General features: G+C 37.3%; 2 protein-coding genes across 6 annotated transcripts in view; one reads left to right on the top strand and one right to left on the bottom strand.

The window, feature by feature from the left end:
- The window catches only part of CCDC175 (coiled-coil domain containing 175), a 61665-nt gene extending 43850 nt beyond the window's left edge, over positions 1 to 17815 (top strand). The window contains exons 15-20 of the mRNA XM_025391483.1: positions 1649 to 1728; positions 3392 to 3544; positions 7090 to 7192; positions 10812 to 10855; positions 11813 to 11975; positions 17544 to 17815. Of these exons, the coding sequence (XP_025247268.1) occupies positions 1649 to 1728; positions 3392 to 3544; positions 7090 to 7192; positions 10812 to 10855; positions 11813 to 11975; positions 17544 to 17590 (590 nt within the window). The 3' untranslated portion in view covers positions 17591 to 17815. The remainder of the gene's footprint in view (positions 1 to 1648; positions 1729 to 3391; positions 3545 to 7089; positions 7193 to 10811; positions 10856 to 11812; positions 11976 to 17543) is intronic.
- Positions 17514 to 25713, bottom strand: part of JKAMP (JNK1/MAPK8 associated membrane protein) — a 22532-nt gene continuing 14332 nt past the window's right edge. For 4 of the 5 annotated variants that reach the window (XM_025391489.1, XM_025391492.1, XM_025391490.1 and 1 more), the window contains 3 exons: positions 25095 to 25276; positions 21610 to 21686; positions 17514 to 19030 (listed from right to left, as the gene is read on the bottom strand). In XM_025391489.1, the coding sequence (XP_025247274.1) occupies positions 18812 to 19030; positions 21610 to 21686; positions 25095 to 25276 (478 nt within the window). In that variant the 3' untranslated portion in view covers positions 17514 to 18811. The remainder of the gene's footprint in view (positions 19031 to 21609; positions 21687 to 25094; positions 25277 to 25713) is intronic. The other variant, XM_025391493.1, reaches the window with a different exon arrangement.

Raw genomic sequence — 25713 nt, 5'->3', positions numbered from 1 at the left:
ATTCAATAGGAGAATTATAAGAAAAGTTAAGAAAATCTCTGTAAAAATAGAGCAACAACAACAACAAAAGGAGATGAAGAAAAGGAGAGAATGGTAAGCAAATTTAAAAACTATTCTGAGATGCCAAATATCTACTTAACAAGAAGAACAGAAAAAAATCAGTGAATAATCCGTACCTTATTATAATGATCTAAACAGTTACAATTTATTTAAATGAAAACCATAACTTTATAGGAAGGTTAGGGATGAAATGTAGAGGGTGTGGGTGTGGGTGTGGGATGTGGGAATGGGAGTAAGCATGCTAAATTATCCTCTACTATATATGACAAAGTAAATAGAAACTGCCTAACAATGATAAATCAAGATATAGCCATATATTCATGTTTTTAAAGAACTAATAAAATTATCATAGAAATAATACAAAAATATTTCTTATAACTAGAGAATATAGATTTCCATTTTTAAATGTCCAAGCAAATCCTCAAACAATATTTAAAAGAAAAGACTAAGCCATATCACTGCGGAATTTCAGAAGGAAAAATAGAAAGAGAGGATCCTAAAAGTTCCTAGAGAGAAAAGTGAGATCTCACACAAACTGTTAGAAATCAGAATCATTTCAAACTTCTTAACAGCAACATTATAGAAGTTATAAGACAATGCCTTCAAAATTTGAGAGAAAATAATTTCCAACATTAGATACCCAGCTAAACTATCAATCAAGAATATAGAATAGAAACATATTGAGATATACAAGATCTCAAAATGTTTATCCCATTTACTCTTTTTCCTGAAGCTGTATAGAATTTGCTTCAACAAACAGAAGGAATGAATCAAGAAAAAGAGTATGAGAAATTTAGGAAACAGGAGGTCCAACATAAGAATAATGCAGAGCGTTCTGGTTGAATAAAACCTTTAAAAAAAGAAAAAAAAAATGCAAAAGGAAGTCCCAAGAAGTCAACTGCAAATCTAGCACAAAGAAAGAAAAGATTCCAGAAGGCATATCTCAGAGGGAGGTTCTGAGGGAGAGGGGAGAAATGAAACTGATAGATATGTTAATGTGTTTGACTATATGGGAAATAAAATTTGAAAGGTGGTACAGTTCTGTTGTAGATTTTAGTATGAATTAATTATATGTACATGAAATACTGAGCAATTTTTTAATAAAGCAATCTTTAACTCCAAGAAAAAACAAAATATTATACTAAAAGGAAAATATAATTATATTATACCATTTGGCTCATTGGGGATAATCCTTATTGCCATAATGATCTAAATAGTTACAATTTATTTAAACAAAAACTGTAACTTCATAGGAAGGTTAGGGAGGAAATATAGAGGTTGTAGGTGTAGGAGAAGGATGTGGGAATGGGACTAAGTAAATAGAAAATGCCTGAAAATGATAAATAAAAATAGGCACATATGCCTATTTTTAATGAAAATTGAACTAAATGGAAGAAGAAACAACTAAAAAGAGTGAAAAATGTTTGCTTCTGAGGAGTCATACGGGACTAAACATTGCAATGTGGAGTGCCTGACAGCTGGGTTTTGTTATAAACCCTGTGAGAGAATTTGACTTTTAAAACTAGGTACTTCTTTGATTAATATTTTTAAACTAAATTTTTGAGGTTTTTTTTCTTTGTTTTAATAGCACAAAGACAGGAGGAGGATTTGCTGAACAATCATATTTTTCTGTTTACAAGGGATTTTTCAAGATACATTAGCAACACGGTAAAGGATCAATGCATTCATTTTTTTAAATTAAAATAGTGGTATATACAGATGGTAATATTTAACTGGCATTGAAGTTTTCATGAAATCACATTTGTTAAATGTACCCGTGCAATCTCAATGTTTAAAAATCTTTGTTACAACACATGCATACATATATATATGCATATGTATACACATACACCTGTATACATATACTTATGTACATATGTGTGTATATATACTTATGTGTATATGTATATATATAGAGAGAGAGCAACTATAACCGACTAACATGTAATTGTGGAACAGTCACTGAGTGGACCTTGGTTTTCTTATTTATAAGTTAGAAACTTGATTCTGCTTTTTAAGGGTGAGTGAAACAAAGGTTGTGGTGGGGGAGTGGATGAACTAGTAGCAGGTAAAGAGATGTTTAGTGCCTTTTAAAAATTTATAATCAATAGTTGGTGATAAGCATGTGCATGTGGAGTTGGTTAATTAAAATGGAAACATTCTTTGAGATGCATTGATATCAAAATGTGACTTTTGTTTTTTTTTTTTAAGACAGAGTCTCACTCTGTTGTCTAGGATGGAGTGCAGTGGCAGGATCTTGGCTCACTGCAACCTCTGCCTCCTGGGTTCAAGCGACTTCCGGCTCATTTTTGTCTTTTTCAGTAGAAACGGGGTTTCACCATGTTGGCCAGGCTGGTCTCGGACTCCTGACCTCAAGTGATCTGCCTGCCTTGGCCTCCCAAAATGCCAGGATTACAGTCGTGAGCTACCACGCCTGGCCTCAAAATGTAACTTTTAATATGTTATAAAATATGAAGGAATATATAGGAAAATATGAAGGAGAAAATTACAAGTGTAGTATATATACAGTTCTATTTTCTTAATAAGATGCTGCTGGTGATGATTATACAATGAATAAATATCATGCAATTTATAATAGTATAATAATAGAGAACTGAATAGAGAATTCAATAGAGAAAACAATAGAGAATTCTGAAAAATTCATAAGGTAATCTTCTTCTTTCTTCAAGAAACATTAAGTCCTCCTTTAAAAGCCTCAATAAATTTCCCCTTCTCTATTTTTGCCGAATGATTGTTTATATATCAAGGTACAGTCATCCCTGGATATCTATGGGGGAGGTTCCAAGACCAACATGACAATCAAAATCCACAGATGCTCAAGTCCCTTGTATAATGTGGTGTAATATTTGCATATAACCTACCCACATTCTCCAATATACTTTAAATTATTTCTAGATTACTGATAATACCTAATAAAATGTAAATGTTATGTAAGTAGTTGTCATACTGTATTGTTTTTATTTGTATTATTTGTTGATGTTATTCTTTTTATTTTTGTGAATATATTCCATTCATGTTTAGTTAAATCCACAAACGCAGAACCCACAGATACAGAGGGCTGACTGTATATTTTATTTTGTGAAGTTGTCTCAATGTCTGGGGTTCTTATCTTGAAGTCCACAGACCCCCTTCCTAGAGTCCATGAATAAATGTGGGGTTTATAGGTTTTTCTAAGGAAAAATATCTATTCTCTGCTGGATGCTTCAGGAATTAATTTAGAATCTGGCTCCAAATGTGACCTAGGCAGTATAATACCCTCATGCCCTACTCTTTGAACTCAGAGATAATTTGGGGTTTTCTGTTTGAGCAGGAGGATATAAAACAAGAATTAAAACAATTACGAGATCAAGAAAGCAAAAAAACCAAAGATCATTTTGAAACTCTAAAGAACTTAGAAAATGGATTCTATATAAATGACCAAAAAGCAGATCTTCTGCTCCTGGAAAATACAAAATTAAAAGAAGTAAGTTTAAGAGCACCATGCTTTGCATGATGGCTTTGATTAATTGGCTAGACCTGTAATAGTTACGAGAGAAAAGAAGAGAATAGCTCTTGACAAATTTTTAATGGCGATTAAAGTACACACAGAAAAGTACCCAGATTGCAAGTGTACAGCTCCATGAACACACTTGTGTAACCAGCACCCAGATCAAGTAACAAAGCATTATCAGTATCCAGATATCCTCTATGCCCCTTCTAGTCACTAACCAGCCCCACTAAGGGTACCACCATGCTAACACCATAGACTAGTTTTCCCTGGTTTGGAACATTATAGGTATAAAACAATACAGTGTAGGTTCTTATGCTCAACATTATGTTTGTGAGGTTCAGCCTTATTGTTGAGTGTAGTTTGTTATTCTTAGTTCTGTATAGTATTCCATTATATGACTACTACTACAATGCATTTGTACACTAGACTATTGATGAGTATTCAAAGAGTTTCTAATGTTTGGCTATTACAAATAGTATTGCTGTGAATATTCTAGTTCATGTTTTTTGGTGAACATGCATACATATTTCCTCTGAGTGTACATCTTAAGTGGAACTGTAGAGCCATAGGGATGCATATCTCCCACTTTAGTACATACCACCGGTCTCCCAAAGGAGTTACACCAATTGCCACTCCCACCAGCAATGCATGAGAGCACCAGTTGCTCCATACTCTCACAAAACTGTCTTTTTCAATTTAACCATTCTGATGGGTGTACAGTGGTGCCCCACTAATTTGTGTTTTCCTGATCACTGTTGAAGTACCTATTCTATGTAGCTGGCCACTTGGATATCCTTTTTTTGTGAAGTGACTGTTCAATACTTTTGCCCATTTTTTAAAAAGTAGGTTGTCTATTTCACACTGATTATAGCTCTTTTTATAGCAGAGGAATTTGTTCATCCAATCCCTACAATTGAAGTCTTATTTATACTTAAAATTTATTTGTTTTAACATTTTAAAATGTTATATTTAATAATTAGATATTTATAAGACACTGATTTTTAATGCCCGGAACTGTTGCATTCAAAGCATATTTTTAAAGTGCATAGAGTCCTACATTTTATATACTGTGACAAAACAATAACAACAAAACTTTATGTAATATTCTCTAGTTTGAAAGACATAGATTAGAGTCTGTCATTCACCAGTGATACTGTGTGACTTTGGGCAGATCACTGAACTTGTAAGCTTCGTTTTCGCCTCTTAAAATGGGAATAGCTGCTACTTACAGGTTCAATGTCACTTCTTTATAAACTGAAAATGCAAAAGAAATACAATTTCTAAAATCATTTTTTCCAGCCATCCATAATGACCTCATGGTCAAGATCTGTTATCAATGTACCCCAAGTGTTTTGCACAATACCTGTAATATTAGAGGGATTCAGTCTCATTTGATGTTTAAGACTGTAACCTTAAAAAGTGGATAATACATTATGTCCCTTTTATAGATGTGTAAATTGAAGCTGTATTTTTTTTAGAAGTGTTAATAGCTAGAAAAAAATCAGTGACTAGTCCAATGGCATGAAGAAAATCCCTAAACCTCACTGGGTAATTTTTTTCATCTGTTAAATGGCAATAGTTATCCCACCACTCTCATGTTTTTTTAATAAACTAAAATGGCATAATAGGTACTAATGTACTTTGAAAAGGTAATTTTGCAGCCGGGCGCGGTGACTCACGCCTGTAATCCCAGCACTGTGGGAGGCCAAGGCGGGCGGATCACGAGGTCAGGAGATCGAGACCATCCTGGCTAACACGGTGAAACCCTGTCTCTACTAAAAATACAAAAAAAATTAGCCGGGCGCGGTGGCGGGTGCCTGTAGTCCCAGCTACTCGGGAGGCTGAGGCAGGAGAATGGCGTGAACCTGGGAGGTGGAGCTTGCAGTGAGCCGAGATCGTGCCACTGCACTCCAGCTTGGAGGACAAAGCGAGACTCCATCTCAAAAAAAAAAAAAAAAAAGTAATTTTGCTAAAGAGCCTAGATACATACCATCAAACCGATTTGTTCCACTAGACTGTCTTCCTATCAAGATATAGATTATTTCTTAAACGAATTAGAATTTGTATTGCTGTTTTGGCAATGGGTGAGCAGATGGATGTGTTGATGAAAGACCGATTACGAAGGTCCTGTTTTTTTCAATTCGGTTTCCATCTGCTAGTCACCAAATGACCCTGTGCTGTTTTCTTATTCACTCACCACTCAGTTTTGCTGGTTGCATCTCTTTACTCTAAACATGCACTGAGTCCCAAGCACTGGGCAAGACACAGTGAATACAGAGATAAGTAAGATACTGCCCCAGCCCTTTGGAAGCTCATGGTCTAGCTGAAGAGATGCACATACAGACAGATCATTACAATTCAGTATGTTAAGTGCAACAATCTGAACAAGACACATACAGTGCCCCAGAGCAAGGACACCTTGCCACACCAGGTGAGGAGCTCAAAGGAGAACTCTCACTAGGTATCATTAATGTAGAGGCAGGATTTACACCTGGGAGCTGGATGAGTCTCTTCAGGGACAGTGTGTTGAGTGAGAAGATCAGGGGCTGTGAACAGAACCCTGGAGAAAAACAACTTTGAAGGAGTGAGCTGTGGAGAGGAGATGAAAAGACAGACTGAAAGAAAACAGAGAGTTTGGGAGAAGCACGAGAGTCCAGCTGAACTAGGCAAGTCTGCAGACCTGTGTTCAAAGAGGGGCAAGAATGAGGTCTTGCAGTTGGCCTAAGGTGGCTTTTACTTTTGTTTACTATAATACCAGAAAACAAGCTATAAAAGACTGACACAACATCAAAGATACATGAGTAGACCCTATAATACATGCCTAGAAACAGTCTATGTAACAGTCCCTTGTCTACCTCATCTATAGCACTGAACACAATTTCTAAGATTTTTATGGATAGTTTATAGTATTTGTTTCTTTCTTGAAACTGGACCAGTTTTATGTCCCAAAGCCCCATTTTCAGAGTTCCTGGGACTTTAGAGTTTCTGGGCATTGCGTGATCAGAACAGAAATCCATGACTTTAATACTCAAAGTCACCTGTCACTACTGCCACCACTGGCACCCAACCCAGTGAACGTCTGACTTAAGTAAGTAATTCCATGCAGTCTCCTAACTCAATTAATCATCTCTCTGAGGTCTTACACTGAACTCCAGTCTGGCAGCATTACTGCTTTGTGACATCTACCGCACACACATTTTGCATAAGGAACATTTTTGTTGTGGACATAATGCATTCAGACAGAACACCCTCTAATTTCTTTTTGTGGAAAATTATACTCAGAATGCCATGTTTATTTAAGTGCTGAAGCGAAATGCTTCATAGGAAGCAGAATTCTTTATCTCCTTTCCCAGGATGGAATCCTGACCAAGGTATGTTTTATTCCCCACTGTTACCCCTGTACCTAGAATGGTGGGCGACACAGAGGAGGAATTTATACATGTTTGCTGAATGACTACATGATAATTTATCTATGGTAACTAAACTGCTAAAAGCAATAACATGCTTTTAATTTTCAGTACATTTTATACTTGAAGAATAACATAGAGAAATACAGAAAAGGACAAGAAGCCCTCATGCACACCTCAAATGACTTGTCTCGGCAACTAATAGCTCAGGAGGGTAAGTAATGTGTGGCTGCTTGTATTAGTCAGGGTTCCTTAGTGGGACAGAACTAATAGGATATATGTATATATGAAAGGGAGCTTATTAAGGAGAATTGACTCACATGATCGCAAGGTAAAGTCCCATGATAGGTCATCTGCAAGTTGAGGAGCAAGGAATCCAGTGGTGGATCAGTCCAAGTCCCAAAGTCTGACAAGTAGGGAAGCCGACAGTGCAGCCTTCAGTCTGTGGCCAATGGCCCAAGAGCTCCTGACAAATCACTGGTGTAAGTCCAAGAGTCCAAAAGCTGAAGAACTTGGAGTCCAATGTTCGAGGGCAGGAAGCATCTAGCACAGGAGAAAGAGGAAGCCTGGAAGATTCAGCCAGTCTAGCCGTGCTGGCAGCTGATTAGATGGTTCTCACCCAGATTGAGAGTGGGTTTGCCTCTCCCAATCCACTGACTCAAATGTAAATCTCTTTTGGTAACACCCTCACAGACATACCCAGGAACAGTACTTTGCATTCTTCAGTCCAATCAAGTTGACAATATTAACCATTACAGTGCTCTTTACACATAAAGTTTTTACTTCATTTAAATCCATTTTATTGATTTCACACAAAAAATGCACCCATTTTTAGATTAGTGAGTTTTGACAAATGTACATGCCATTGTAACCACTACCACCACAAGCAAGCTATAAAGCATTTTCATGACTACAACATTTTCTCTGTATCCCTTTGCTGTTGATCACCTACCCCATCTCTAGTTCCTGGAAACCATTGATCTGCTTTCTGTCATTAATTATGAGATACAAATGAAATGACAGAGTATGCACACTTTTATACCTGGCTTCTTTCACTCAGCAAATTGTTTTAAGGTTCATCCAAGTTGTTGCATGTCTCATTAGTTTATCCTTTTTATAGCTGTACGGTAGAATCCCATTGTACAGATATACCATATTTTGTTCATTCATTCACCAGTCGAAAGACATTTAGATTATTTCCAGTTTGGGATAATTATGAATGAAGCTATTGTGAGCATTTGTTTACAAGTGTTTTTATGGCCATGGTTTCATTTCTCTTGGGTAAATACCTATAATGGAATTGCTGAGTTATATAGCAATTAGTGTATGATGAACTTGATAAGAAATCTATATGGTTAGTGTATGATTAACTTTATAAGAAACTGCCAGATAAATTTGCCAGAGTGGTTGTTAAGTGTCTCATCCCACTAACAATGGAGAAGAGTTCCCATTGCTCTACATTCTCATGAACACTTAAAATGGTCAAAACGCTTTAAATTGTTAATATTTTGGTCATTTTAATAGGTATATAATGGCATTTCATTGTGATTGTAACTTGTACTTCTCTAATGACTAACGTGGAGTATACTTTTTCATGTGTTTCTTGGCCATTTGAATATTATCTTTTGTGACAAATATTGCAAACATAGTAGCTGAAGACAAATTATTTACTTTGCTCACAAATTGGCAATTTGATCCGAGCTTGTTGAAGACTACCAAATGTCTGCTCCGCATGGCATCAGCCAGGGCAACTCGAAGGTTGAGGGTAATTCAGCAGCCGGGAACTGAAATCATCTGAAGACTTACTCATTCCTGTGTCTGAAGTTGATGTTGGCTCTCAGCTGGATCTCGAGGGAGACCATTGGCCAGAACACCTCCTCATGGCCACTCCACGTAGCTGTTTGGCCTGCTGGGTTCCAAAAGCATCCCAAGAGAACAACGTGGAAGTTCATGGCGTCTTATGACCTAGCCTCAGTCAGTGTTACTTTCATAATAAGCTAATGGTTGAGGCAGTCACTCAGGTGCAAGGGGAGGGGTCATAGCCACCACCTCTCGATGGAAGAAGTGTCAGCATCATGTCAGGGAAAAAAACTTGTGGAATGGAATATCTTGTGGGGCTATCTTTGGTAAATACAATCTGTCACATGTCTGTCCAAATCTTTTACTCCTTGCTTTGTATTGTTTTCTTATTATCGAGTTAAAATCTTTATATTTTCTGGAAATGAGTCCTTTTTCAGTCTGAAGTTTGGCTTTTCATTTTCTTCACGGTGTCTCAGAAAGAGTAAACATTTTTCATTCGAATGAAGCCCATCTGTCTATTTTGTCTTTTAAGGTTAGTACTTTTCATTTCCTGCCTAAAATATTTTTGCCTACCCCAAGCTCTTGAAGATTTTCTTGTATTTTTTTTTAATTTTAGTGTTTATATCTAGATCTCTAATTCAAGTGAGCTTTTTCATATGATGTGAAGCAAGGCTTGAATTTCATTGTTTTCTCTTGTGCCCATCCAGTTGTTCCAGTACTATTTTTGAAAAGACTATGCTTTTGCCATTGTATTACCCCAGCAACTTTTTATGGGTTTGTTCCTTTGTTCTAAATGCCTAACTTGATACCAATACCACACTGTCTTAATTACTATAGCTTCATATGCAGTCTGGACATAGGGTAATAGAATTCTGCACCTGTATGCTTCTCTTTTAAAATTATGTTCACTATTTTAAATTCTTTGATTTCCATATGCATTTTAGAATCTCCTAATTAATCTACACACACACACACACACACACACACACACACACACACACACCTGCTGGGATCTTAATTGGGTTTGTGCTGAATCTGTAAGTCAATGTTGGGAGAAAAGACATTTTAATAAAATTATATTTTCTAATCCAAGCATATAGTATATATCTCCATTTATTTAGGTCTTTATCTCAAAAAAATTGTGCAACTATAGTGCAGTATCAGGTATCCCAGGACCACCCTTAGGCTTAATGATTAGCTAAAATGATTCACAGGACTCAAAAATTGTTATACTTACGATTATTGTTATTACAGTGAGAGATACAGAGTAAAATCAGCAAAGGGAAAAGGCACAGAGGGCAAAGTATGGAGGAAACCTGGTGCAACCTTCTCAGGGATGCACTTAATTTCCCCAACAACAATGTGTGACTCCACATACAAAGTGTTGCCAACCAGGGAGGCTCACCCAGGCTTGGGTGTCCAAGCTACTTATGGGGTGTCCAAGCTACTTATAGGGTGTCCAAGCTACTTATGGGATGGTCAGTCATATGGGCACAGAGTGCCTTTATGACTGGCCTCAGCTGCTCAGACAGCCACTGAGATGCTCAGCTAGTATTACTCCTTTATGCTGTTCGTGTGTTGCACTGATTGAGTTTGACTTTTAAACCAAGCTCCCATTCTAAGCATAAAGCCCACTTGTTCAAAAGCTTTTATTGCTCTTGTCTATTGCTAGATTCAATTTGCTAATCTTTTTGTGTCTTTGTTAAGACCACCCCGTTGTGCTAGTGCCGTGGTCTGGAAAGCGCCCCCCAGTGGAACGCTGGGTGATTGAGGGACCCACCTCCTTTGTTTCTCTTCTTCCAGGTTTCACAGTCCTGGGGGGCCCATTCAACATCTGAAAACATTTCATTCATATGTTTTGCTTCTTCTATTTGTTTGCAGTGGGAGGGCAAGTCCAATTCACTTATTCTGTCATTTTGGAAGTAGACATTTTTAGATAAAAATAATTTTTGAAAAAACAAAAATGAATAACACGACTTTTATTAAAATGTTCAAATTGTGTAACCATTGTATTTTTTAAATCTTTATTTTAGCACAATATAAGGATTTGTGGGCTGAATTTCAGACCACAGTTAAGGTGAGTTTTGCGTGTGTGTGTTGCCTCCATATAAATATCATATTTCCAAAAACTAAAACCTACCTAATAAGTGTGTGTGCTTTTATGTCTGTGTGCACCTGCATGCACACACATCAGGGTGGAAATTCACACTAACTCTGTTACTCCCTTGCAGTCCTAGATGCTACTGTGACCACCACCCCCTAAAATGTGTCCTTTTTTACCAAACGTCACTATGAAATCTTAATTCTTTGGGAAACTATCTTCCCACTCTACCACTCAGTTAAGGTGGGAAAGACTTTTTTTTTTTTTTTGCATGCCCCAAATGAACACATTTTGTTTCAGGACAAAGTTGTCAGTTCTGAACTCCTTACCTCTTCATGTTTTACCAGTGCAGCATCTGCACCCTCCCCACTTCAGAGTCAGATAGGCTGGGGTCAAAATCCCTGCTCTGCCACTTTTGAAGTATTTAAAGTTTCTGGTTAACTAAATCCTCGTTTATGTATTAAAACACTGGATTAGGAAAGCGTTAAAGTGTCTTTTTCACATAGAGCTGTGGAGGCCCAGAGAGTTTACGTAACTTGCCCAAGACCAAACAGTTCATGAACGTATGGGAATTTACAACCCAGATCCTGCCTGATTCCAAAGCTCCTTCTGTTAGGCTGAATCTCCTCTGCAGCTCTGTGCGTCTCTGAGGGTGAAACTAGCTTTTTATGCTACCACCACCATGGTTACCATTATCCACTTAAAAATTTGAGTTCAGTGAGCATTCCATTATTCTTCTCACTTGATAATCCATTTTTCCAAGATTATTTACAGAACTTCGTGAATTGGCTGTGTACACATGCACTTATTTTTATGACTGATACCAATTTTGCATATATAATATTTTTATTTTGGACATGATCCTCTTAGAATGTGTATTTATTTATGTTGTTGCAATATATATTGACACACCCTAAAATGCCATTTCTTTAGATCTTGGTGGATAATGGTGAAGAGACTTTGCATGACATGAAAAATCTAACAGACAAGCTGTGTGAAAGAGATGAAAAAATGCAGCGTGTCAGTACATGGCTACAAGGGAGTCTTGAAGGGCTGCGTTCGCTTGTGAAACAGGAATCACCAATGGACCTTCTTAGTAAGTAACAGCTTAGAGCTTTGGTAACTTGGGACTTCCTGCTGTTTTACTATATAGCTGGTAACATCAAAAGAAGAAACACATGGCAACTAAGTGACTTAGTTATCCCCAGTTATGCCACAAACATTCCATTGAACATTGATACTTACTTGTGGGTTGAATACACTTGTAGTGTCAGCCAATTCTGCCTTTCACCTAAGAGAATTTTCTGGATAACTAAATCTTCTTTATAATTTTTTTTTAAAGTTTATTTTAAACATTTTCCAGAGAGGGCTTTTTAAACTCTTTTACACATTTTTTGGTCTTCTTAGGCAGAAGTTGAATATAATTTTACATTTTCTTCCTGAGCTGAGTTTAGCATTACAAATAGCAACTGTTACCTTCTCCAAAAAATCTAGCGATGGCTTCAGGGGCTTCTGAGATGTTAATACATCATGTCTAACATGCTTGCCTCATGAGCAAACAGGCCAGTCTCTTCAGAGGCATATCAGCTTCACCTCAATCCCTACAATAATGTCATGTTAGACACAGTCACAAAACTCTGTCCAGATTAGGGCAGTGGTGAGAATTGAAGGTGAGTCCTTGCACAGGTACAGCCCAGAGGTCCCTGTGGCAGAATCATCTGGGAAGATGGGATGTGGGGGTAGAGGGAGCTTGGGAGAAGGAAAGAGAACAGAGTTTAGAAAAGACATGGAGTAATGAAACAAGAATACTGTCATCTGGCAAGTGTACAAACCTATTTGTGGTTATTAAGGCTTAATTTTAAAGAGCATAATCACTAGATAAGCAATTTTGAAGGTAGGATGTAGAAAGTAAAATGGGATAAAAGTAAAAAGAGGTGGATGCAGTGACTCATGGTTATAATCCCAGCACTTTGGAAGGCTGAGGCAGGAGATCGTTTGAGACCAGGTGTTCGAGACCAGCCTGGGCAACATAATGAGACCCTGTCTCTACAAAAATAATTTTAAAGTTAGCTGGGTATGGTAGCGCCTCTGCCTCAACTACTAGGAAGGTTGAGATGGGAGAATTTCTTGAGCCTGGGAGGTCGAGGCTGCAGTTAGCCGTGATTGTGCCACTGCACTCCAGCCTAGATGACAGAGTGAGACCGTCTTAAAATAAATGTAAAAAGAGGGATAGTGATAAGATTAAAAACATTCCAGTATTTGGTAAAATCTGTGTTCTGGGGCATTACTTGACAGAAGAAGTAACATTTCAGTGGCCAATGAAGAACTTTGTGGGTAAACACTTAGCTGCAAAGCCGTTTCGATGGTCGTGCCTGGTGATCATGATGAGCCTGGTAATACTTATGATGTACGAATGCATAAGGGATCCCTTGTGGGCCTTGCTTCTATTTGTATTTCCTTTGCTAGGCCAGGCCTTTCCTTCCAACTATAGATCAAGTAGAATTTTGAGAGCTAAATCATCTCTTAAGTGTCAAGTGCACTGTCTTCACATGAATGAATCTTCGCCATTTTTATCTGACACCTGCTGGAATCTTTGTGTTGCAACAAATTTAAATAGACCTTTGAGAAAGTTTCGCTGAGTTACTAATATCATATGCCCTTTTTCATATATTTTGAGGACTGTCTGAGGGATAATCTATGACAAGTAGAGACTAGCAGTGTGGAAATAAGTAAAGACCACCCAAATAAGAATAAGCAGAGGCTGTTTATACAGAGCTTGCTATAGCAATGGAGCCAGCCAGTGTCTTAGTTCGTTTGGGCTACTACAACATTCTGTACACTGGGTAGCTTATAAACAACACGAATTTATTTCTCACAGTTCTGGAGGCTGGGAAGTCCAAGATTAAGGCACTGGCAGGTTTGGCTTCTGCTGAGGGCCCACTTTCTGGTTCATAGAATGGTGCTTCCTCACTGTGTCCTCAAATCATTTAAAGGTTGAGGCAGCTCTTTGGGGCCTCTTTGAGAAGGGCATGAATCCCAAGACCTAATCACCTCCCAAAGGCCACACCTTCTAATACACACTGGAGATTAGGTTTCAACATAGGAATTTTGAAGGAGACAAAAACTCTCAGACGATAGCAACCACGATTACTGGATTTTTTTTTTTTTTTTTTTGAGACAGGGCCTCTCACTCTGTTGCCCAGGCTGGATTGCAACCTCTGCCTCCCAGGCCCAAGCAATCCTCTCACCTCAGCCTCCCAAGTAGCAGGGACTACAGGCACATGCCACTGTGCCTGGCTACTGTGTGTGTGTGTGTTTGTGTGTGTGTTTCTGTGTATTTTGGAGACGAGGTTATGCCATGTTGCCCAGGCTGGTCTTGACCTCCTGAGCTCAAGCAATCCTCCTGCCTCAGCCAGTGCTGGGATTATAGGTGTGTGCCACAGACCTATTGGACTAAATGAAGGGGGATGAACGCAAGAATAAAAGACAAGAGAGTATATTTGGAAGAAGGGGTCAGGGAGCACCTTGCCTCTAGTGGACAAGGGCCCTGAGCTTTACACAGCCCTCTGTATTTATTAGGCAAAAGAGATAGCAAGGTGGGGGCGGGGGTGGGGGGGTGGTTGTCTGCCAGCAGCTTGATTCACAGCAGGCTTGCAAGACTGCATTCTTAGAACAATAGGCGCTAGATTTCTCAATAGATAACTTCAAGGAACCCTGTACCAGGGAGTGAGGCCCTCAGCACACCTTTTGGTGGCAGGGCCATGTGAGTTTGCCCACATCCTGCATTCATGATAAACAGTTTGCTGTTTGATCATATAGCCTCCAGTGGAAGGCTGAGTTGGTCACATCCCACCGGCCTTCGGCTCTCCACAGGTGTGAGCCACGGTATCAGCTAAGCTCTGCTTCTTACATGTTATTTAACCTCCACTCCTCAGTCTCCCCAGTTGTAAAATATCACTGATACCTAACAGGAGTTATAAAACACCAGACCCATATTAGGCACTCATCAGATCCCTGAAACCTACCACCCTCCTGGGGAGGTAACAGTTAAGTTTGGCTCCTTGAATTCCTTGGCCATCTCTGAGCCACCTGTAATCTCCCAGCTTTTGAATGTTCCCTGTTGAGTTGGTTCTGCCACAGGACTTCTGGAGAAGCCCTTATCTCCATTCAGCACCCCTCTACTGCCCTCTCCTGGCCATGATAGTCATTGCAGCCCTGGGATCACTGCACTAGCTTCATTAACATTGGGCACTTTGGAGCCTGGCACTGGAGCAGATGTTACAGTGACAAAGTTGAATAAACCCCAGGCCCTGAACCTTAAAGTGCATACCCTGTGAGAAACAGACAACTGAAGAGCTGGATACAAGAATACATTGGATTCCTTCTAGAAAGTGGCTATAGGAGGGTAAAGGAGAAGCACAGACATAAGCTGGTTAAGCACTGCAAGTAGCAAGGCTGAGTGGAGATCTGCTGGGGGAACCAACCAGCACGAGCAGCAAGAGTGTGGAATAGGCTTGTCAGAATGTTAAAGGCCAGATGTCATCCTGAAAATGAATCACTAAAAACTTACTTTTTGGCCGGGCGCGGTGGCTCAAGCCTGTAATCCCAGCACTTTGGGAGGCCGAGACGGGCGGATCACAAGGTCAGGAGATCGAGACCATCCTGGCTAACACGGTGAAACCCCGTCTCTACTAAAAAATACAAAAAAATAGCCGGGCGAGGTGGCGGGCGCCTGTAGTCCCAGCTACTCGGGAGGCTGAGGCAGGAGAATGGCGTGAACCCGGGAGGCGGAGCTTGCAGTGAGCTGAGATCCGGCCACTGCACTCCAGCCTGGGCGACAGAGCGAGACTCCGTCTCAAAAAAAAAAAACAAAAAAAACAAAAACAACTTACTTTTTGCTTTAATATTTTTTCTTGTAAATCAAAGGTAAATAATTCTTAATGTATATGTAAGCTAAACAGTAACTTAGTAGTTATTTTTAAAGTATTAAAAATAATTTTGTCTTAAAATTACAAAAGTCCTTGAGTATTACATCATATGTTAGGTTACATAAATAATTTGTGTATTAACCAAATATCTTGATACATGGACTATAGAAGATATTTTTAGGATGAGGTACTTTAAAAGAAACATTTAAAAAAATCAATTTATGTAACTGTCAAAGTTATCTCGTTATTGTGATGAGGGGCTTGATACAATCATCTACATTTTAATTCTAGAAAAGCACCTCTTTATAATTAAAGCAGAATCAAAATTTCAGAGAGAAGAAAATCATTTGCCTAGTACTTGTCTCTTGGAAAAATTAAGATCTGAAATAGTTTAGATCAGTGGTTCTCAAACATTAGAATCACTTGGAGGTTTTAAAAAATCCCTGTGCTCGGCCGGGCGTGGTGGCTCATGCCTGTAACCCCAGTACTTTGGGAGGCTAAGGTGAACAGATCACTGAGGTCAGGAGTTTGAGGCCAGCCTGACCAATATGGTGAAACCCCATCTGTACTAAAAATACAAAAATTAGCTGGGTGTCATGGTGGGCACCTATACTCCCAGTTGCCTGGGAGGCTGAGGCATGAGAATCACTTGAACCCAGGAGGTGGAGGTTGCAGTGAGCCGAGATTGCATCACTGCACTTCCGGCCTGGGCAACAGAGTCAGACCCTGTCTCAAAAAAAAAAAAAAAAAAAAAAAAAAAATTCCCCGTGCTCAAACAGCACCGTAGACCAATTCAACATGAATTTCTGGGTGTGGGGCCCAGGCATTATTTTTTAAAATCTCTCTAGGTGGCTTCAATGTGCAGTAGTCTCACAAACCAATGGTTTTAGACAAATATATAACAAAGTAGTTATTAAATTTATCAACTGACCCAAATTAATCAAGAAAACACAGATTCAGTATCCCTGGTCTGAAAATCCAAAATCCAAAATGCTCCAAAACCCAAAGCTTTTTCAGCACCAACATGACACTCAAAGAAAATACTCTTTGGAGAATTTAAGATTTCAGATTTTAGGATTTACGGATACTGAACAGTTAAGTATAATGCAAATATTCCAAAATCTGGAAATACCTGAAATTCGAAACACTTCTGGTCTCATGCATTTTTGGATATGAGATATTCCACCTGTATTTTGACTTTTAAATGACCTCTTCAGGACTGGTTAGCAAAATTACCATCCACTGTAGTGATGAGGATTGTGGTGTGCTACAAGAGCCTAAGTCAAAACTTAACAAAGCTGAGCTAAGACAAGGGTCGATTTTAAAATTTCAATGACCATGTCTTAACAAATTATTTAGTAACATTAGCAATTGCAGTGGCTATGAGTTGTTCTAGTCTTATTCTTACCAAAGCAAATTAAAAATGCAGATATATATTAAGTATTCTGGAAACGATTTGCCTGGGAGGCCTTGTAATTATAATTTCTTCTTTTGCATATATACTTTTCTGCTAGAACAGGACATATGAAAAAAAAGATTGTAAAAATGGCTCCAAGTGGACCAGAATATATAGTCCTAGTAATCAGACACATGACACCCTCCCCACTCTATCCCGATTATACAATTACCCAGTTGAGGATTCTTTGGGCAACTCAGAATTTTAATGAACACTAATAACCCCCCAAACATATGTGCAGTACGAATAGAATTTTTACATTTATTTTTTATTCCTACAGAAAAGAAGAAACACATTCGTACCAAGAGTTCATTTCCCAGTGGTTAAATGTACTGAGAAAAATATATTAACAAAGAATAACAAACAAAATAACTCAAGGATACAACTGCTGTGAATTCAAAAGACAAACAGAACTACAGGAAAAGTGAGTGCACTTGCTTTCACATTTTGCAGCTGTTAATAGAAGTCTTAAACATTTAAAATTTAACTAACTCACACAACCTCCACCAAGTAGCAGAATCAATAAATAAAATTCTAAACAATAAAAATGGATAAACATGGTCAGATTGTTAGGTTAAGAGCTAAAAATCTCATTTTGCTTCCATGGTTGCGACCCTAAGTCTCAAGGCCTTCAAAGCATAAACATCACAGAAAACCTATCACAAACCACAAACCAACCACAGGAAAACCCTTTTTATACTGTGTATCTTCTGTATTTCATAAATCTAATAAGCCATCAGTTGTAAGATGCATCCTAATTCAGAGATGTCAAAACGTGAAATAAAAAGTATCTCTGGATCAATAAAATATGCTATGTATACATACCCGAGATATGAGAGGAAACTATTTACCAGTTTGAATTACTTCCATACTATTGTGCCAAACAACAATTAAGTGTCAAAACATTGAAATTTTATGTAGTTAAGCTTTTTATTATTGTTTTCTTTACAGGAACAATAATCCAAACAAGCCTTGAACCAGTCTATAGACAGAAAACATGTTATATAAATTATTATCTATTTTTGCAATACATCAAAATACTGTATTGGTGAAAATAAATAGATAACAAAAAACAATATACATCATTTCTATGTTTGCTATCAGACCCCACAAGTATGTTTGTCTTTACAATTCATTATAGGTGAAAAACAAACTGAAACACAACAGGTATGTACAATTATGCCACTGTTAAGGAGTGCACATTACATGTGTTGAAAGTTTTTCTTCATAAAATGGAACACATTGTTAGGTACACAGAAACATGATTTTGCTCGAAAGAACAGCTGAACTGTTGAGAGAAGCAAGGGCTTCCTAGTGGGCTTCCAGTGTAGCAGATAATATTACCCTGTATAACAGAGTATTATGGGGTTTTGCATTTTCCAAGTCTGTAAGTCTAACCATAAGCAAAACAAAAACAAACCGAAACATTACGATATACCGACAATCTTATTCCCATATATGACAGAATAGTTCTCATACAATGTTAAGACTGATTTACTTTTTTATTAGGAGCACTTCTTAGGTTTTTGGCATTTCACGTGTCTACACTCAGTGTCCGTTGGCTCCTTCTGAGAGTATCCGTGAAGGTTCAGTAAATTTTGCAGTGAACAAGTAAAAAAGGGCTGGTGTAGGTACCAAAGCCAAAAGGGGCAAATCTTGCTCAAGTTTATCCACTCTGGAAATGGAGATTATTCCATAGGCATGAAGTAACCAGTGGCTGAAGAGAACAATAAGTCTTTTCTTTCTGACCAGAAGATCATAGCAGTTCTATATAATTTTGTAAAAGAAAGAAAAAAGAAATACAGATTATCAGGCTAAATCAGCTGGATAATTTATTTTAATGTAAAATGTATTATTTATAATCTCAGAATCATAAAATATTTGAGCTACAAAAGACTTAAGAAATCACTCAGTCTAGCCACTCCACTTTGTAGATGAGGAAAGTGAGGCTCCTAAGGTCATATAAGCACTCAGCAGCGGCACCCAGACGAGAGCCACGTCATGTCTCTGAAGTCCTAGTCTATGCCATCATTCACTCCTGGAAACACTATAGTTTCTTCTGAAAGAAAGATATAAACTAGAACAGAAACTCCACTTTATATGCTTTCTTCCTGGCCTGATCCATGGTGGTTATAGATCTACAGGTGAGAAATAGGAGGTACAGAAACCCAACCTCCTTAACTTCTAACATTCCTGGAGCCTGCTGCATGAATAGTAAGGGAGCAGAAATGACCCATGAACACTCTGATTTTCTTTTAATCCTTAATACAGCTGTATAGTATGCAGAAACTAGAAGAATGAAATTAATACAAAATTAATACCTAAATGTGCTAATGAACACATTAAAACGTAATTTGCAACAGGTTAGTTACCAACTTTCTCTTATCATTAAACAGCTCATCAACTCAACCAGTACTAAGCTGTCTTTTCCTGCTTTAGGTCCCCATTTCTGATTCATGCTAATTGAAGTATGTGAACATTTTATATAGGAGATTCACAGGGGCAGAGAAACAAATAAGTTCAAGCTAATTTAACAGTGTATGGCTAATTCTTAAGTATGGATAAGATGAAAAAATTCAAGACCGGGTCTGGTGGCTCACCCCTGTAATCCCAGCACTTTGGAAGGCCGAGGTGGGTGGATCATGAGGTCAGGAGTTCGAGACCAGCCTGATCAACATGGTGAAACCCCGTCTCTACTAAAAACACAAAAATTAGCCAGGTGTGGTGGCGTGTGCCTGTAATCCCAGGTACTCAGGAAGCTGAGGCAGGAGAACTGCTTGAACCTGAGAGGAGGAGGTTGCAGTGAGCTGAGATTGTACTACTGCGCTCAAGCCTGAGCAACAGAGTGATACTCCGCCAAAAATAAATAAATAAATAATTAATTAATTAAAAACCTGATTTTATTCAAATATCCAAATATCCAACTATTTCCTCCTTCAAATCTTTCCCTAGAGTTGATAAAAGTGCCAAAACTAATTTGCCTAGCTTCTTTAATTAATTATATTTCAATGCTGGTTAAAGATTACAAAGGAAAAATGAGGATCATCTCCAGATGAAAACAACTGAATAATCACTATAAAAACATTCTGTCTAGTTCTTCCACTATTATCCTACCTAAAAGTCACTATGATTCCTAGATGTTTTCCCCCACTCACTGTCTCACTAAGGCAACAGAAAAAGTGGCATCAACAGTAACCACTCCAAAATAGTTTACAACTTATTTTCTCTCAGTTGAGTTTTCTTTTATGTTATGAATTATGACAAAGCACATATCAATTGTCATGGGTAGTTTGAGACAGTTCAAAGGCCTTAGATTAGCAAGTATAGGATGGAAGAGTACTAAGACACTTCAGATTGGCCTCAGAATAAAGAGTTCTTAAATCAGAGCCATTAACGTATTTAAAAGCAATAATTTAAATGTAATATATTAACAGTAGAGAGCTGCATCATTATTTTAGAAAGAAAATGTCAGATTGCATATGAACAAATAATGTACAAGAATGCCCATTTTGATTCAAAGTTTAATGAATACATTTTCCCCTAGATATAGAGTCAAATATACTACTACTTCTCATTTGTTGTTCATGTTTTCCACCAATAGCTTAGTTCCTTAATAGAATATCTGAAAATATAAACGTTATGACATGATGTTCTATTCTACCCAGTGACTATAAATATGTCAAAAGATACTTTTTTGGCCAAAAATATTCTGAAAATAAACACATATATAGTTTTTAAAAAGGAGTTCTTTATAATAGTGGCCTTACACTGAAATATTAAAAAGTTAGAGGTACAAAATGGATACCGTGAAAAAGGAACAGTATCAGAATAATGTGGCTATTAATGTTAGCTCCAAATCCCCCAAACATTATGGGATAAAAGTAAACATCCATAATCAAGAAAATAAAATTTGTGATAAAACAAAGAAGGATATGGAACACATAATTATTGATGACTGTTAATGTTGCCATTGTAAAATAAAGTTTAAAATTAGTTCTAAATATAAAACATTTTTATGGTTTTTCTCAAAATAGTGCTAGTAACTTTCAACATTTCAATAATTATATGTTTGCTACACGGGTAAACTGTGTGAAACGACTTTTCTCTTTCATGCTGGATAGTTGAGCCTGACTACTTCACTCTTTCACTCATTTCCCAGGGAAATATATAGTCTAGTACACAACTTTTCATAAAGTTAACAAGCCAAAAGCTACCAAGTGGCATCAATCAACCAAAGATTACTAAAACAATTAGTTGTACTATATCATATCATATGGACTATTCTGATATTTACTTGTCAAATTTATCAAAAAAAGTCTTTAACAAAGGAAAAAAAGACTTCCTACCTCTATTTCAGAAGCAGACATGTATACAGCCAGAGTAACCAAAGATAACACTAATACAATGTATGGGAAGGCGTAATCTGAAAGAGAAGCATTGGTGTTATGTTAGAAATTAAACAAATTTTCTCAATAAACCATCAAATAAATTCAAATAGTAACTCTTAGAGTCAAATCCTTTCTCAACCAGTTCTGTGAGACTTACAACCTAAGGTTCTGAGGCAGGGGCCAGCAAGCTTTTTCTGGAAAGGGCAAGATAGTAAATGATTTTAGCCCTGCATGTCTCTGTCTCGATTACCCAGCTCTGCAGCTGTAGCAGGAAAGCAGCCATAGACAATACATACATGAATGGGCATGGCTGTGTTCCAATAAAAACTTTATGGACAGTAAAATATAAATTTCATACATTTTTCACATCAAGAAATATAAGTCTTTTGATTTTTTAACCATAAAAAAATGTAAAAAGTATCCTTGGGCCAGCTTTGAAGAACCCTGCCTTAAGGCATCCAGTGAATGTAAATAATTAACTTCTCTCCTCTGCATTCTAGAATAGTACCGGTTATGTACTAAATTTAGGAGAATTCAAAAAATGGTCAAATAATTTTCTGTGTTTTGTGGTCCAGGTGGGGACCCTCAGTTGAGAAAGGTTATCTATAAGAGTAACTCAGCTTTAATTAATCTTTAGAAAAGGTCATTTATCAATAAACTTTAAAGGATAAAGAGATCATTCAGTATTCTTAATATCAAAATTCCAGCAATCTCTACTTTAAATACAGTACAATAATACTTTAAGCAAATTTTTTCCTCTAAAACACCACTTTTCTCTTAAAATGTTTCAAATTTATAACACACTAAAATAAATGGACAAATTGAGAAAAACACCTTTGAATTATTTTTCATACAATTATTTGTAAACGACTTCAGTTTATGAAAGTACTAATCATTCTACATTGCAGTAGAACCCATTTGGAACAATTTCAAATGTTAACTCAGGATTCAGCACCAGAAACTGAATTATCTATACAGGCCTGATTCCAACTTACTAAAGAACTAAATGACTTATTTGACATTTATAACCTTTTATTTCATAAGACAGTGATTAGGTCCTCAATCAGCCTTTCAAAAAATAAAAAATAAAAAACAAAACTCTAACTTATACGTAGCTAAACAATGTTGCTAATGATACAAATTGAAGACCTGGTAGTAAAAAGCCATATACAGTAAAAAGGAATAAAGAGGAAGTTTCTAACTAAGCCCAAATTTGTGGGGAGTAGAGGGAGGTGCCGGGCTAGAGATAGGATTTGGAGTGGTTCTTAAATTCTAGTGCATAAAAAAACTTGAGATTTTGTGCAACCAGGTCTGGAGTAGGGTCTAGGGATATGCATTTTAGTTCCCCTGGTGGTTCAGATACAGATAACACTTAGAAGCTGGCTTCCATAATACTTGCAAAAAAGGTAAAAGTTTGTCACTGACATATTCCTAATCATGCCCTAGACCCCCAGTCCTTCACTATCTTAAGCTATCAGAAGCTTCCTGGTGCTCTGCTTTCCCCAGACTTGCTATATCCCTACAAACCAAAAATTATCTTTTTTTCAACATCATAACATTATGAGTTGGTAGTGCAAATGAACAGTACCTCCTTGAGTCCCCCATGAATGTGTTTTGAGTGGAAGCTTGTTAAAATGATAAAAACATTCACTGTGGGAAAAGTTATTTTTCAATACAGACAGCTACAATACAGAAAGCAATGCTGTCTGGCATCTCTTTGGGTTAGCTTTCCAAACGTTTTCCTGCTTTTCACAGTGTTTCCCTTGTTTCCATTTCATAGCCAAAAGGCTCTACACAATAGCACCACCTGCGGTCTAGAACCTACAGATTTGAGGTCGGCCAATTCTTAATTCTTCCAGCCTAGCAGAAACAACTACCTGTAATCTTTTGGCTATTCCACGAATACTGAAACTGAATTCATTTCTCTTCACCAACCTAGTTGCTGCTTCTAATATTCATATTTATCCATCCACTGGTTACTAAGTCAAAAAGCTACTTTATAAAATTCTTGTCCCATTCCTTCAACCCCTGTATTTGTTACCTAGCTTAGTGAATGCTATCTTTGAAGCTGCTCCTCATTCCCAGTGTTTTGCTACCATAGGTAGAGAATTCCACATGTATCAAGTTATCTTTCTACAGTGCAAATGTAATCATGTCACTCTTCCTGCCTAAATCCTTTTAAGAACAGGTCCCTATTCCCTAGAGCAAGAATGGCAACCTCAAATGACACAGAGGCTAGCCAGGAAGGTACAGGGAATGGGCCAAATCTAACAGGGAGAGAGGAGCTAGAGGGAACTATAGATTTTCAAATCCTGTGCAGGCCAAATGAAACAGTTCATCTGTAAACCAGAATACAGGGGATAACAGAATTTCTGGTTCCCTTGGTCTTACCCTCAAGCCCCACCATCACCTTGAACCAAATTACATTCCTAAACTATATTACCAAATTACATTACCAAGCTCCATATAAAGGATGATGTCCAACATCCTTGGAATGTTCAATGTCACATATTCAAAAGAACCACACTACGTTTTCTCAGCCACTGGGCTTGCCTGCTTTATCTCCTGGTTGTATGTGAGGTTTTTAACCGTGAATTTTTCTTATTCTTTTGAGTCACAGTTTGGTCTAAATGGTTACTAAACAAATGAATTAATGGTTACATTAAAATAAAAGATATTGAGGACTTTTTACTATAAAAGGTTTTCATAAATGAACTTAGAAACCTAAGACCTTACTTAATAATAAACAGTATACATTATCAAAACTAATTTTCATAAATTCCTAAATAAAAACCAGTGTCTATTTCTTATGATATACTTAGATTTTTAAAATCTTCTAATTTGGTCATAAGCTTCAAATGCAAAGTATTCTCTAAACAGAAATCAGTTTTGATTAGCTGTCACTGATTTCTTGAGAATTTTTATTCCATTCCAAGAAATCCATGACTTTTCTTTATAATACTGATCATATGTTTTAGCAAAAACATACACTAAGGTTTATTTTCAAGGATTAAACAAATTAGCTGGACACAGTGGCTCATGCCTATAATCCCAGCACTTTGGGAGGCCAAGGTGGGCGGATCATGAGGTCAGGAGATCAAGACCATCCTGACCAACATGGTGAAACCCTGTCTCTACTAAAAAAAAAATACAAACATTAGCTGGGCATGGTGGCACATGCCTGTAATCCCAGCCACTCGGGGGGCCAACGCAGGAGAATCAATTGAACCTGGGAGGCGAAGGTTGCAGTGAACCGAGATCATACCACTGTACTCCAGCCTGCTGACAGAGTGAGATTCCATCTCAACAAAAAAAAAAAAAAAAAAAGAAAGGATTAAGCAAACTATTTTAAGGAAAAAGTTCCAAAGTTAAATCTAGAGGAAATATTACTGCATACAATAATAAATATATTTCATTGACTTGACTGTACCCATCAAACTTACATAAAAGGCCTCCACCAACTGCCTGAAGCACAGTTAAAATTGGGAAGAAGTAAAGTGCAGCATAAATACTTTTAAATCGATCAGACTTCCCTAACCCACATGCAATCTTCTTCACCAGAAGAGGTCGGAGCAGCATCATTAATACCAAGCAGAATGCATAATAGATAAATACAATGGTGTATCTGTAAAATAAAATAGAGAATTTGTAACATCAAAAATGTTTTAAAAATGTTTTTATCCTTGATCACTTTTAAATGAAAGAGCCTAAAAAATGTTTAAAAAGCATATTTACTCTATCCATTGGATATTCAGATTGGCAGAAGGCTGGCCAAACAGGCTCTCATACACTGCTAGCAAAGGTACAATGGTTGCTTTCTTAGGCAGTCTGGAAATATGTATCAAAAATCCTAAAACTGTTTATCCCTTTTGATTCAGCAATTTTACCTGTAGAAATTTATCCAAGGGAGACAACCAGGGATACATTAAAAAACCCACTGCACAAGGATTTTTATTGAATCACTTATAATAAAGAAAAGTCCTAAAGAAAATAAATATTCAATTATAGGAAACTGGTTATATTTTATAGTATATTCATGCTGCAATATTATGCAGACATAAA

The sequence above is a fragment of the Theropithecus gelada genome, chromosome 7b (genome assembly GCF_003255815.1).
Source record: "Theropithecus gelada isolate Dixy chromosome 7b, Tgel_1.0, whole genome shotgun sequence".
NCBI classification, from domain to species: domain Eukaryota; kingdom Metazoa; phylum Chordata; class Mammalia; order Primates; family Cercopithecidae; genus Theropithecus; species Theropithecus gelada.
This window is presented reverse-complemented; position numbering and strand designations above follow the sequence as displayed.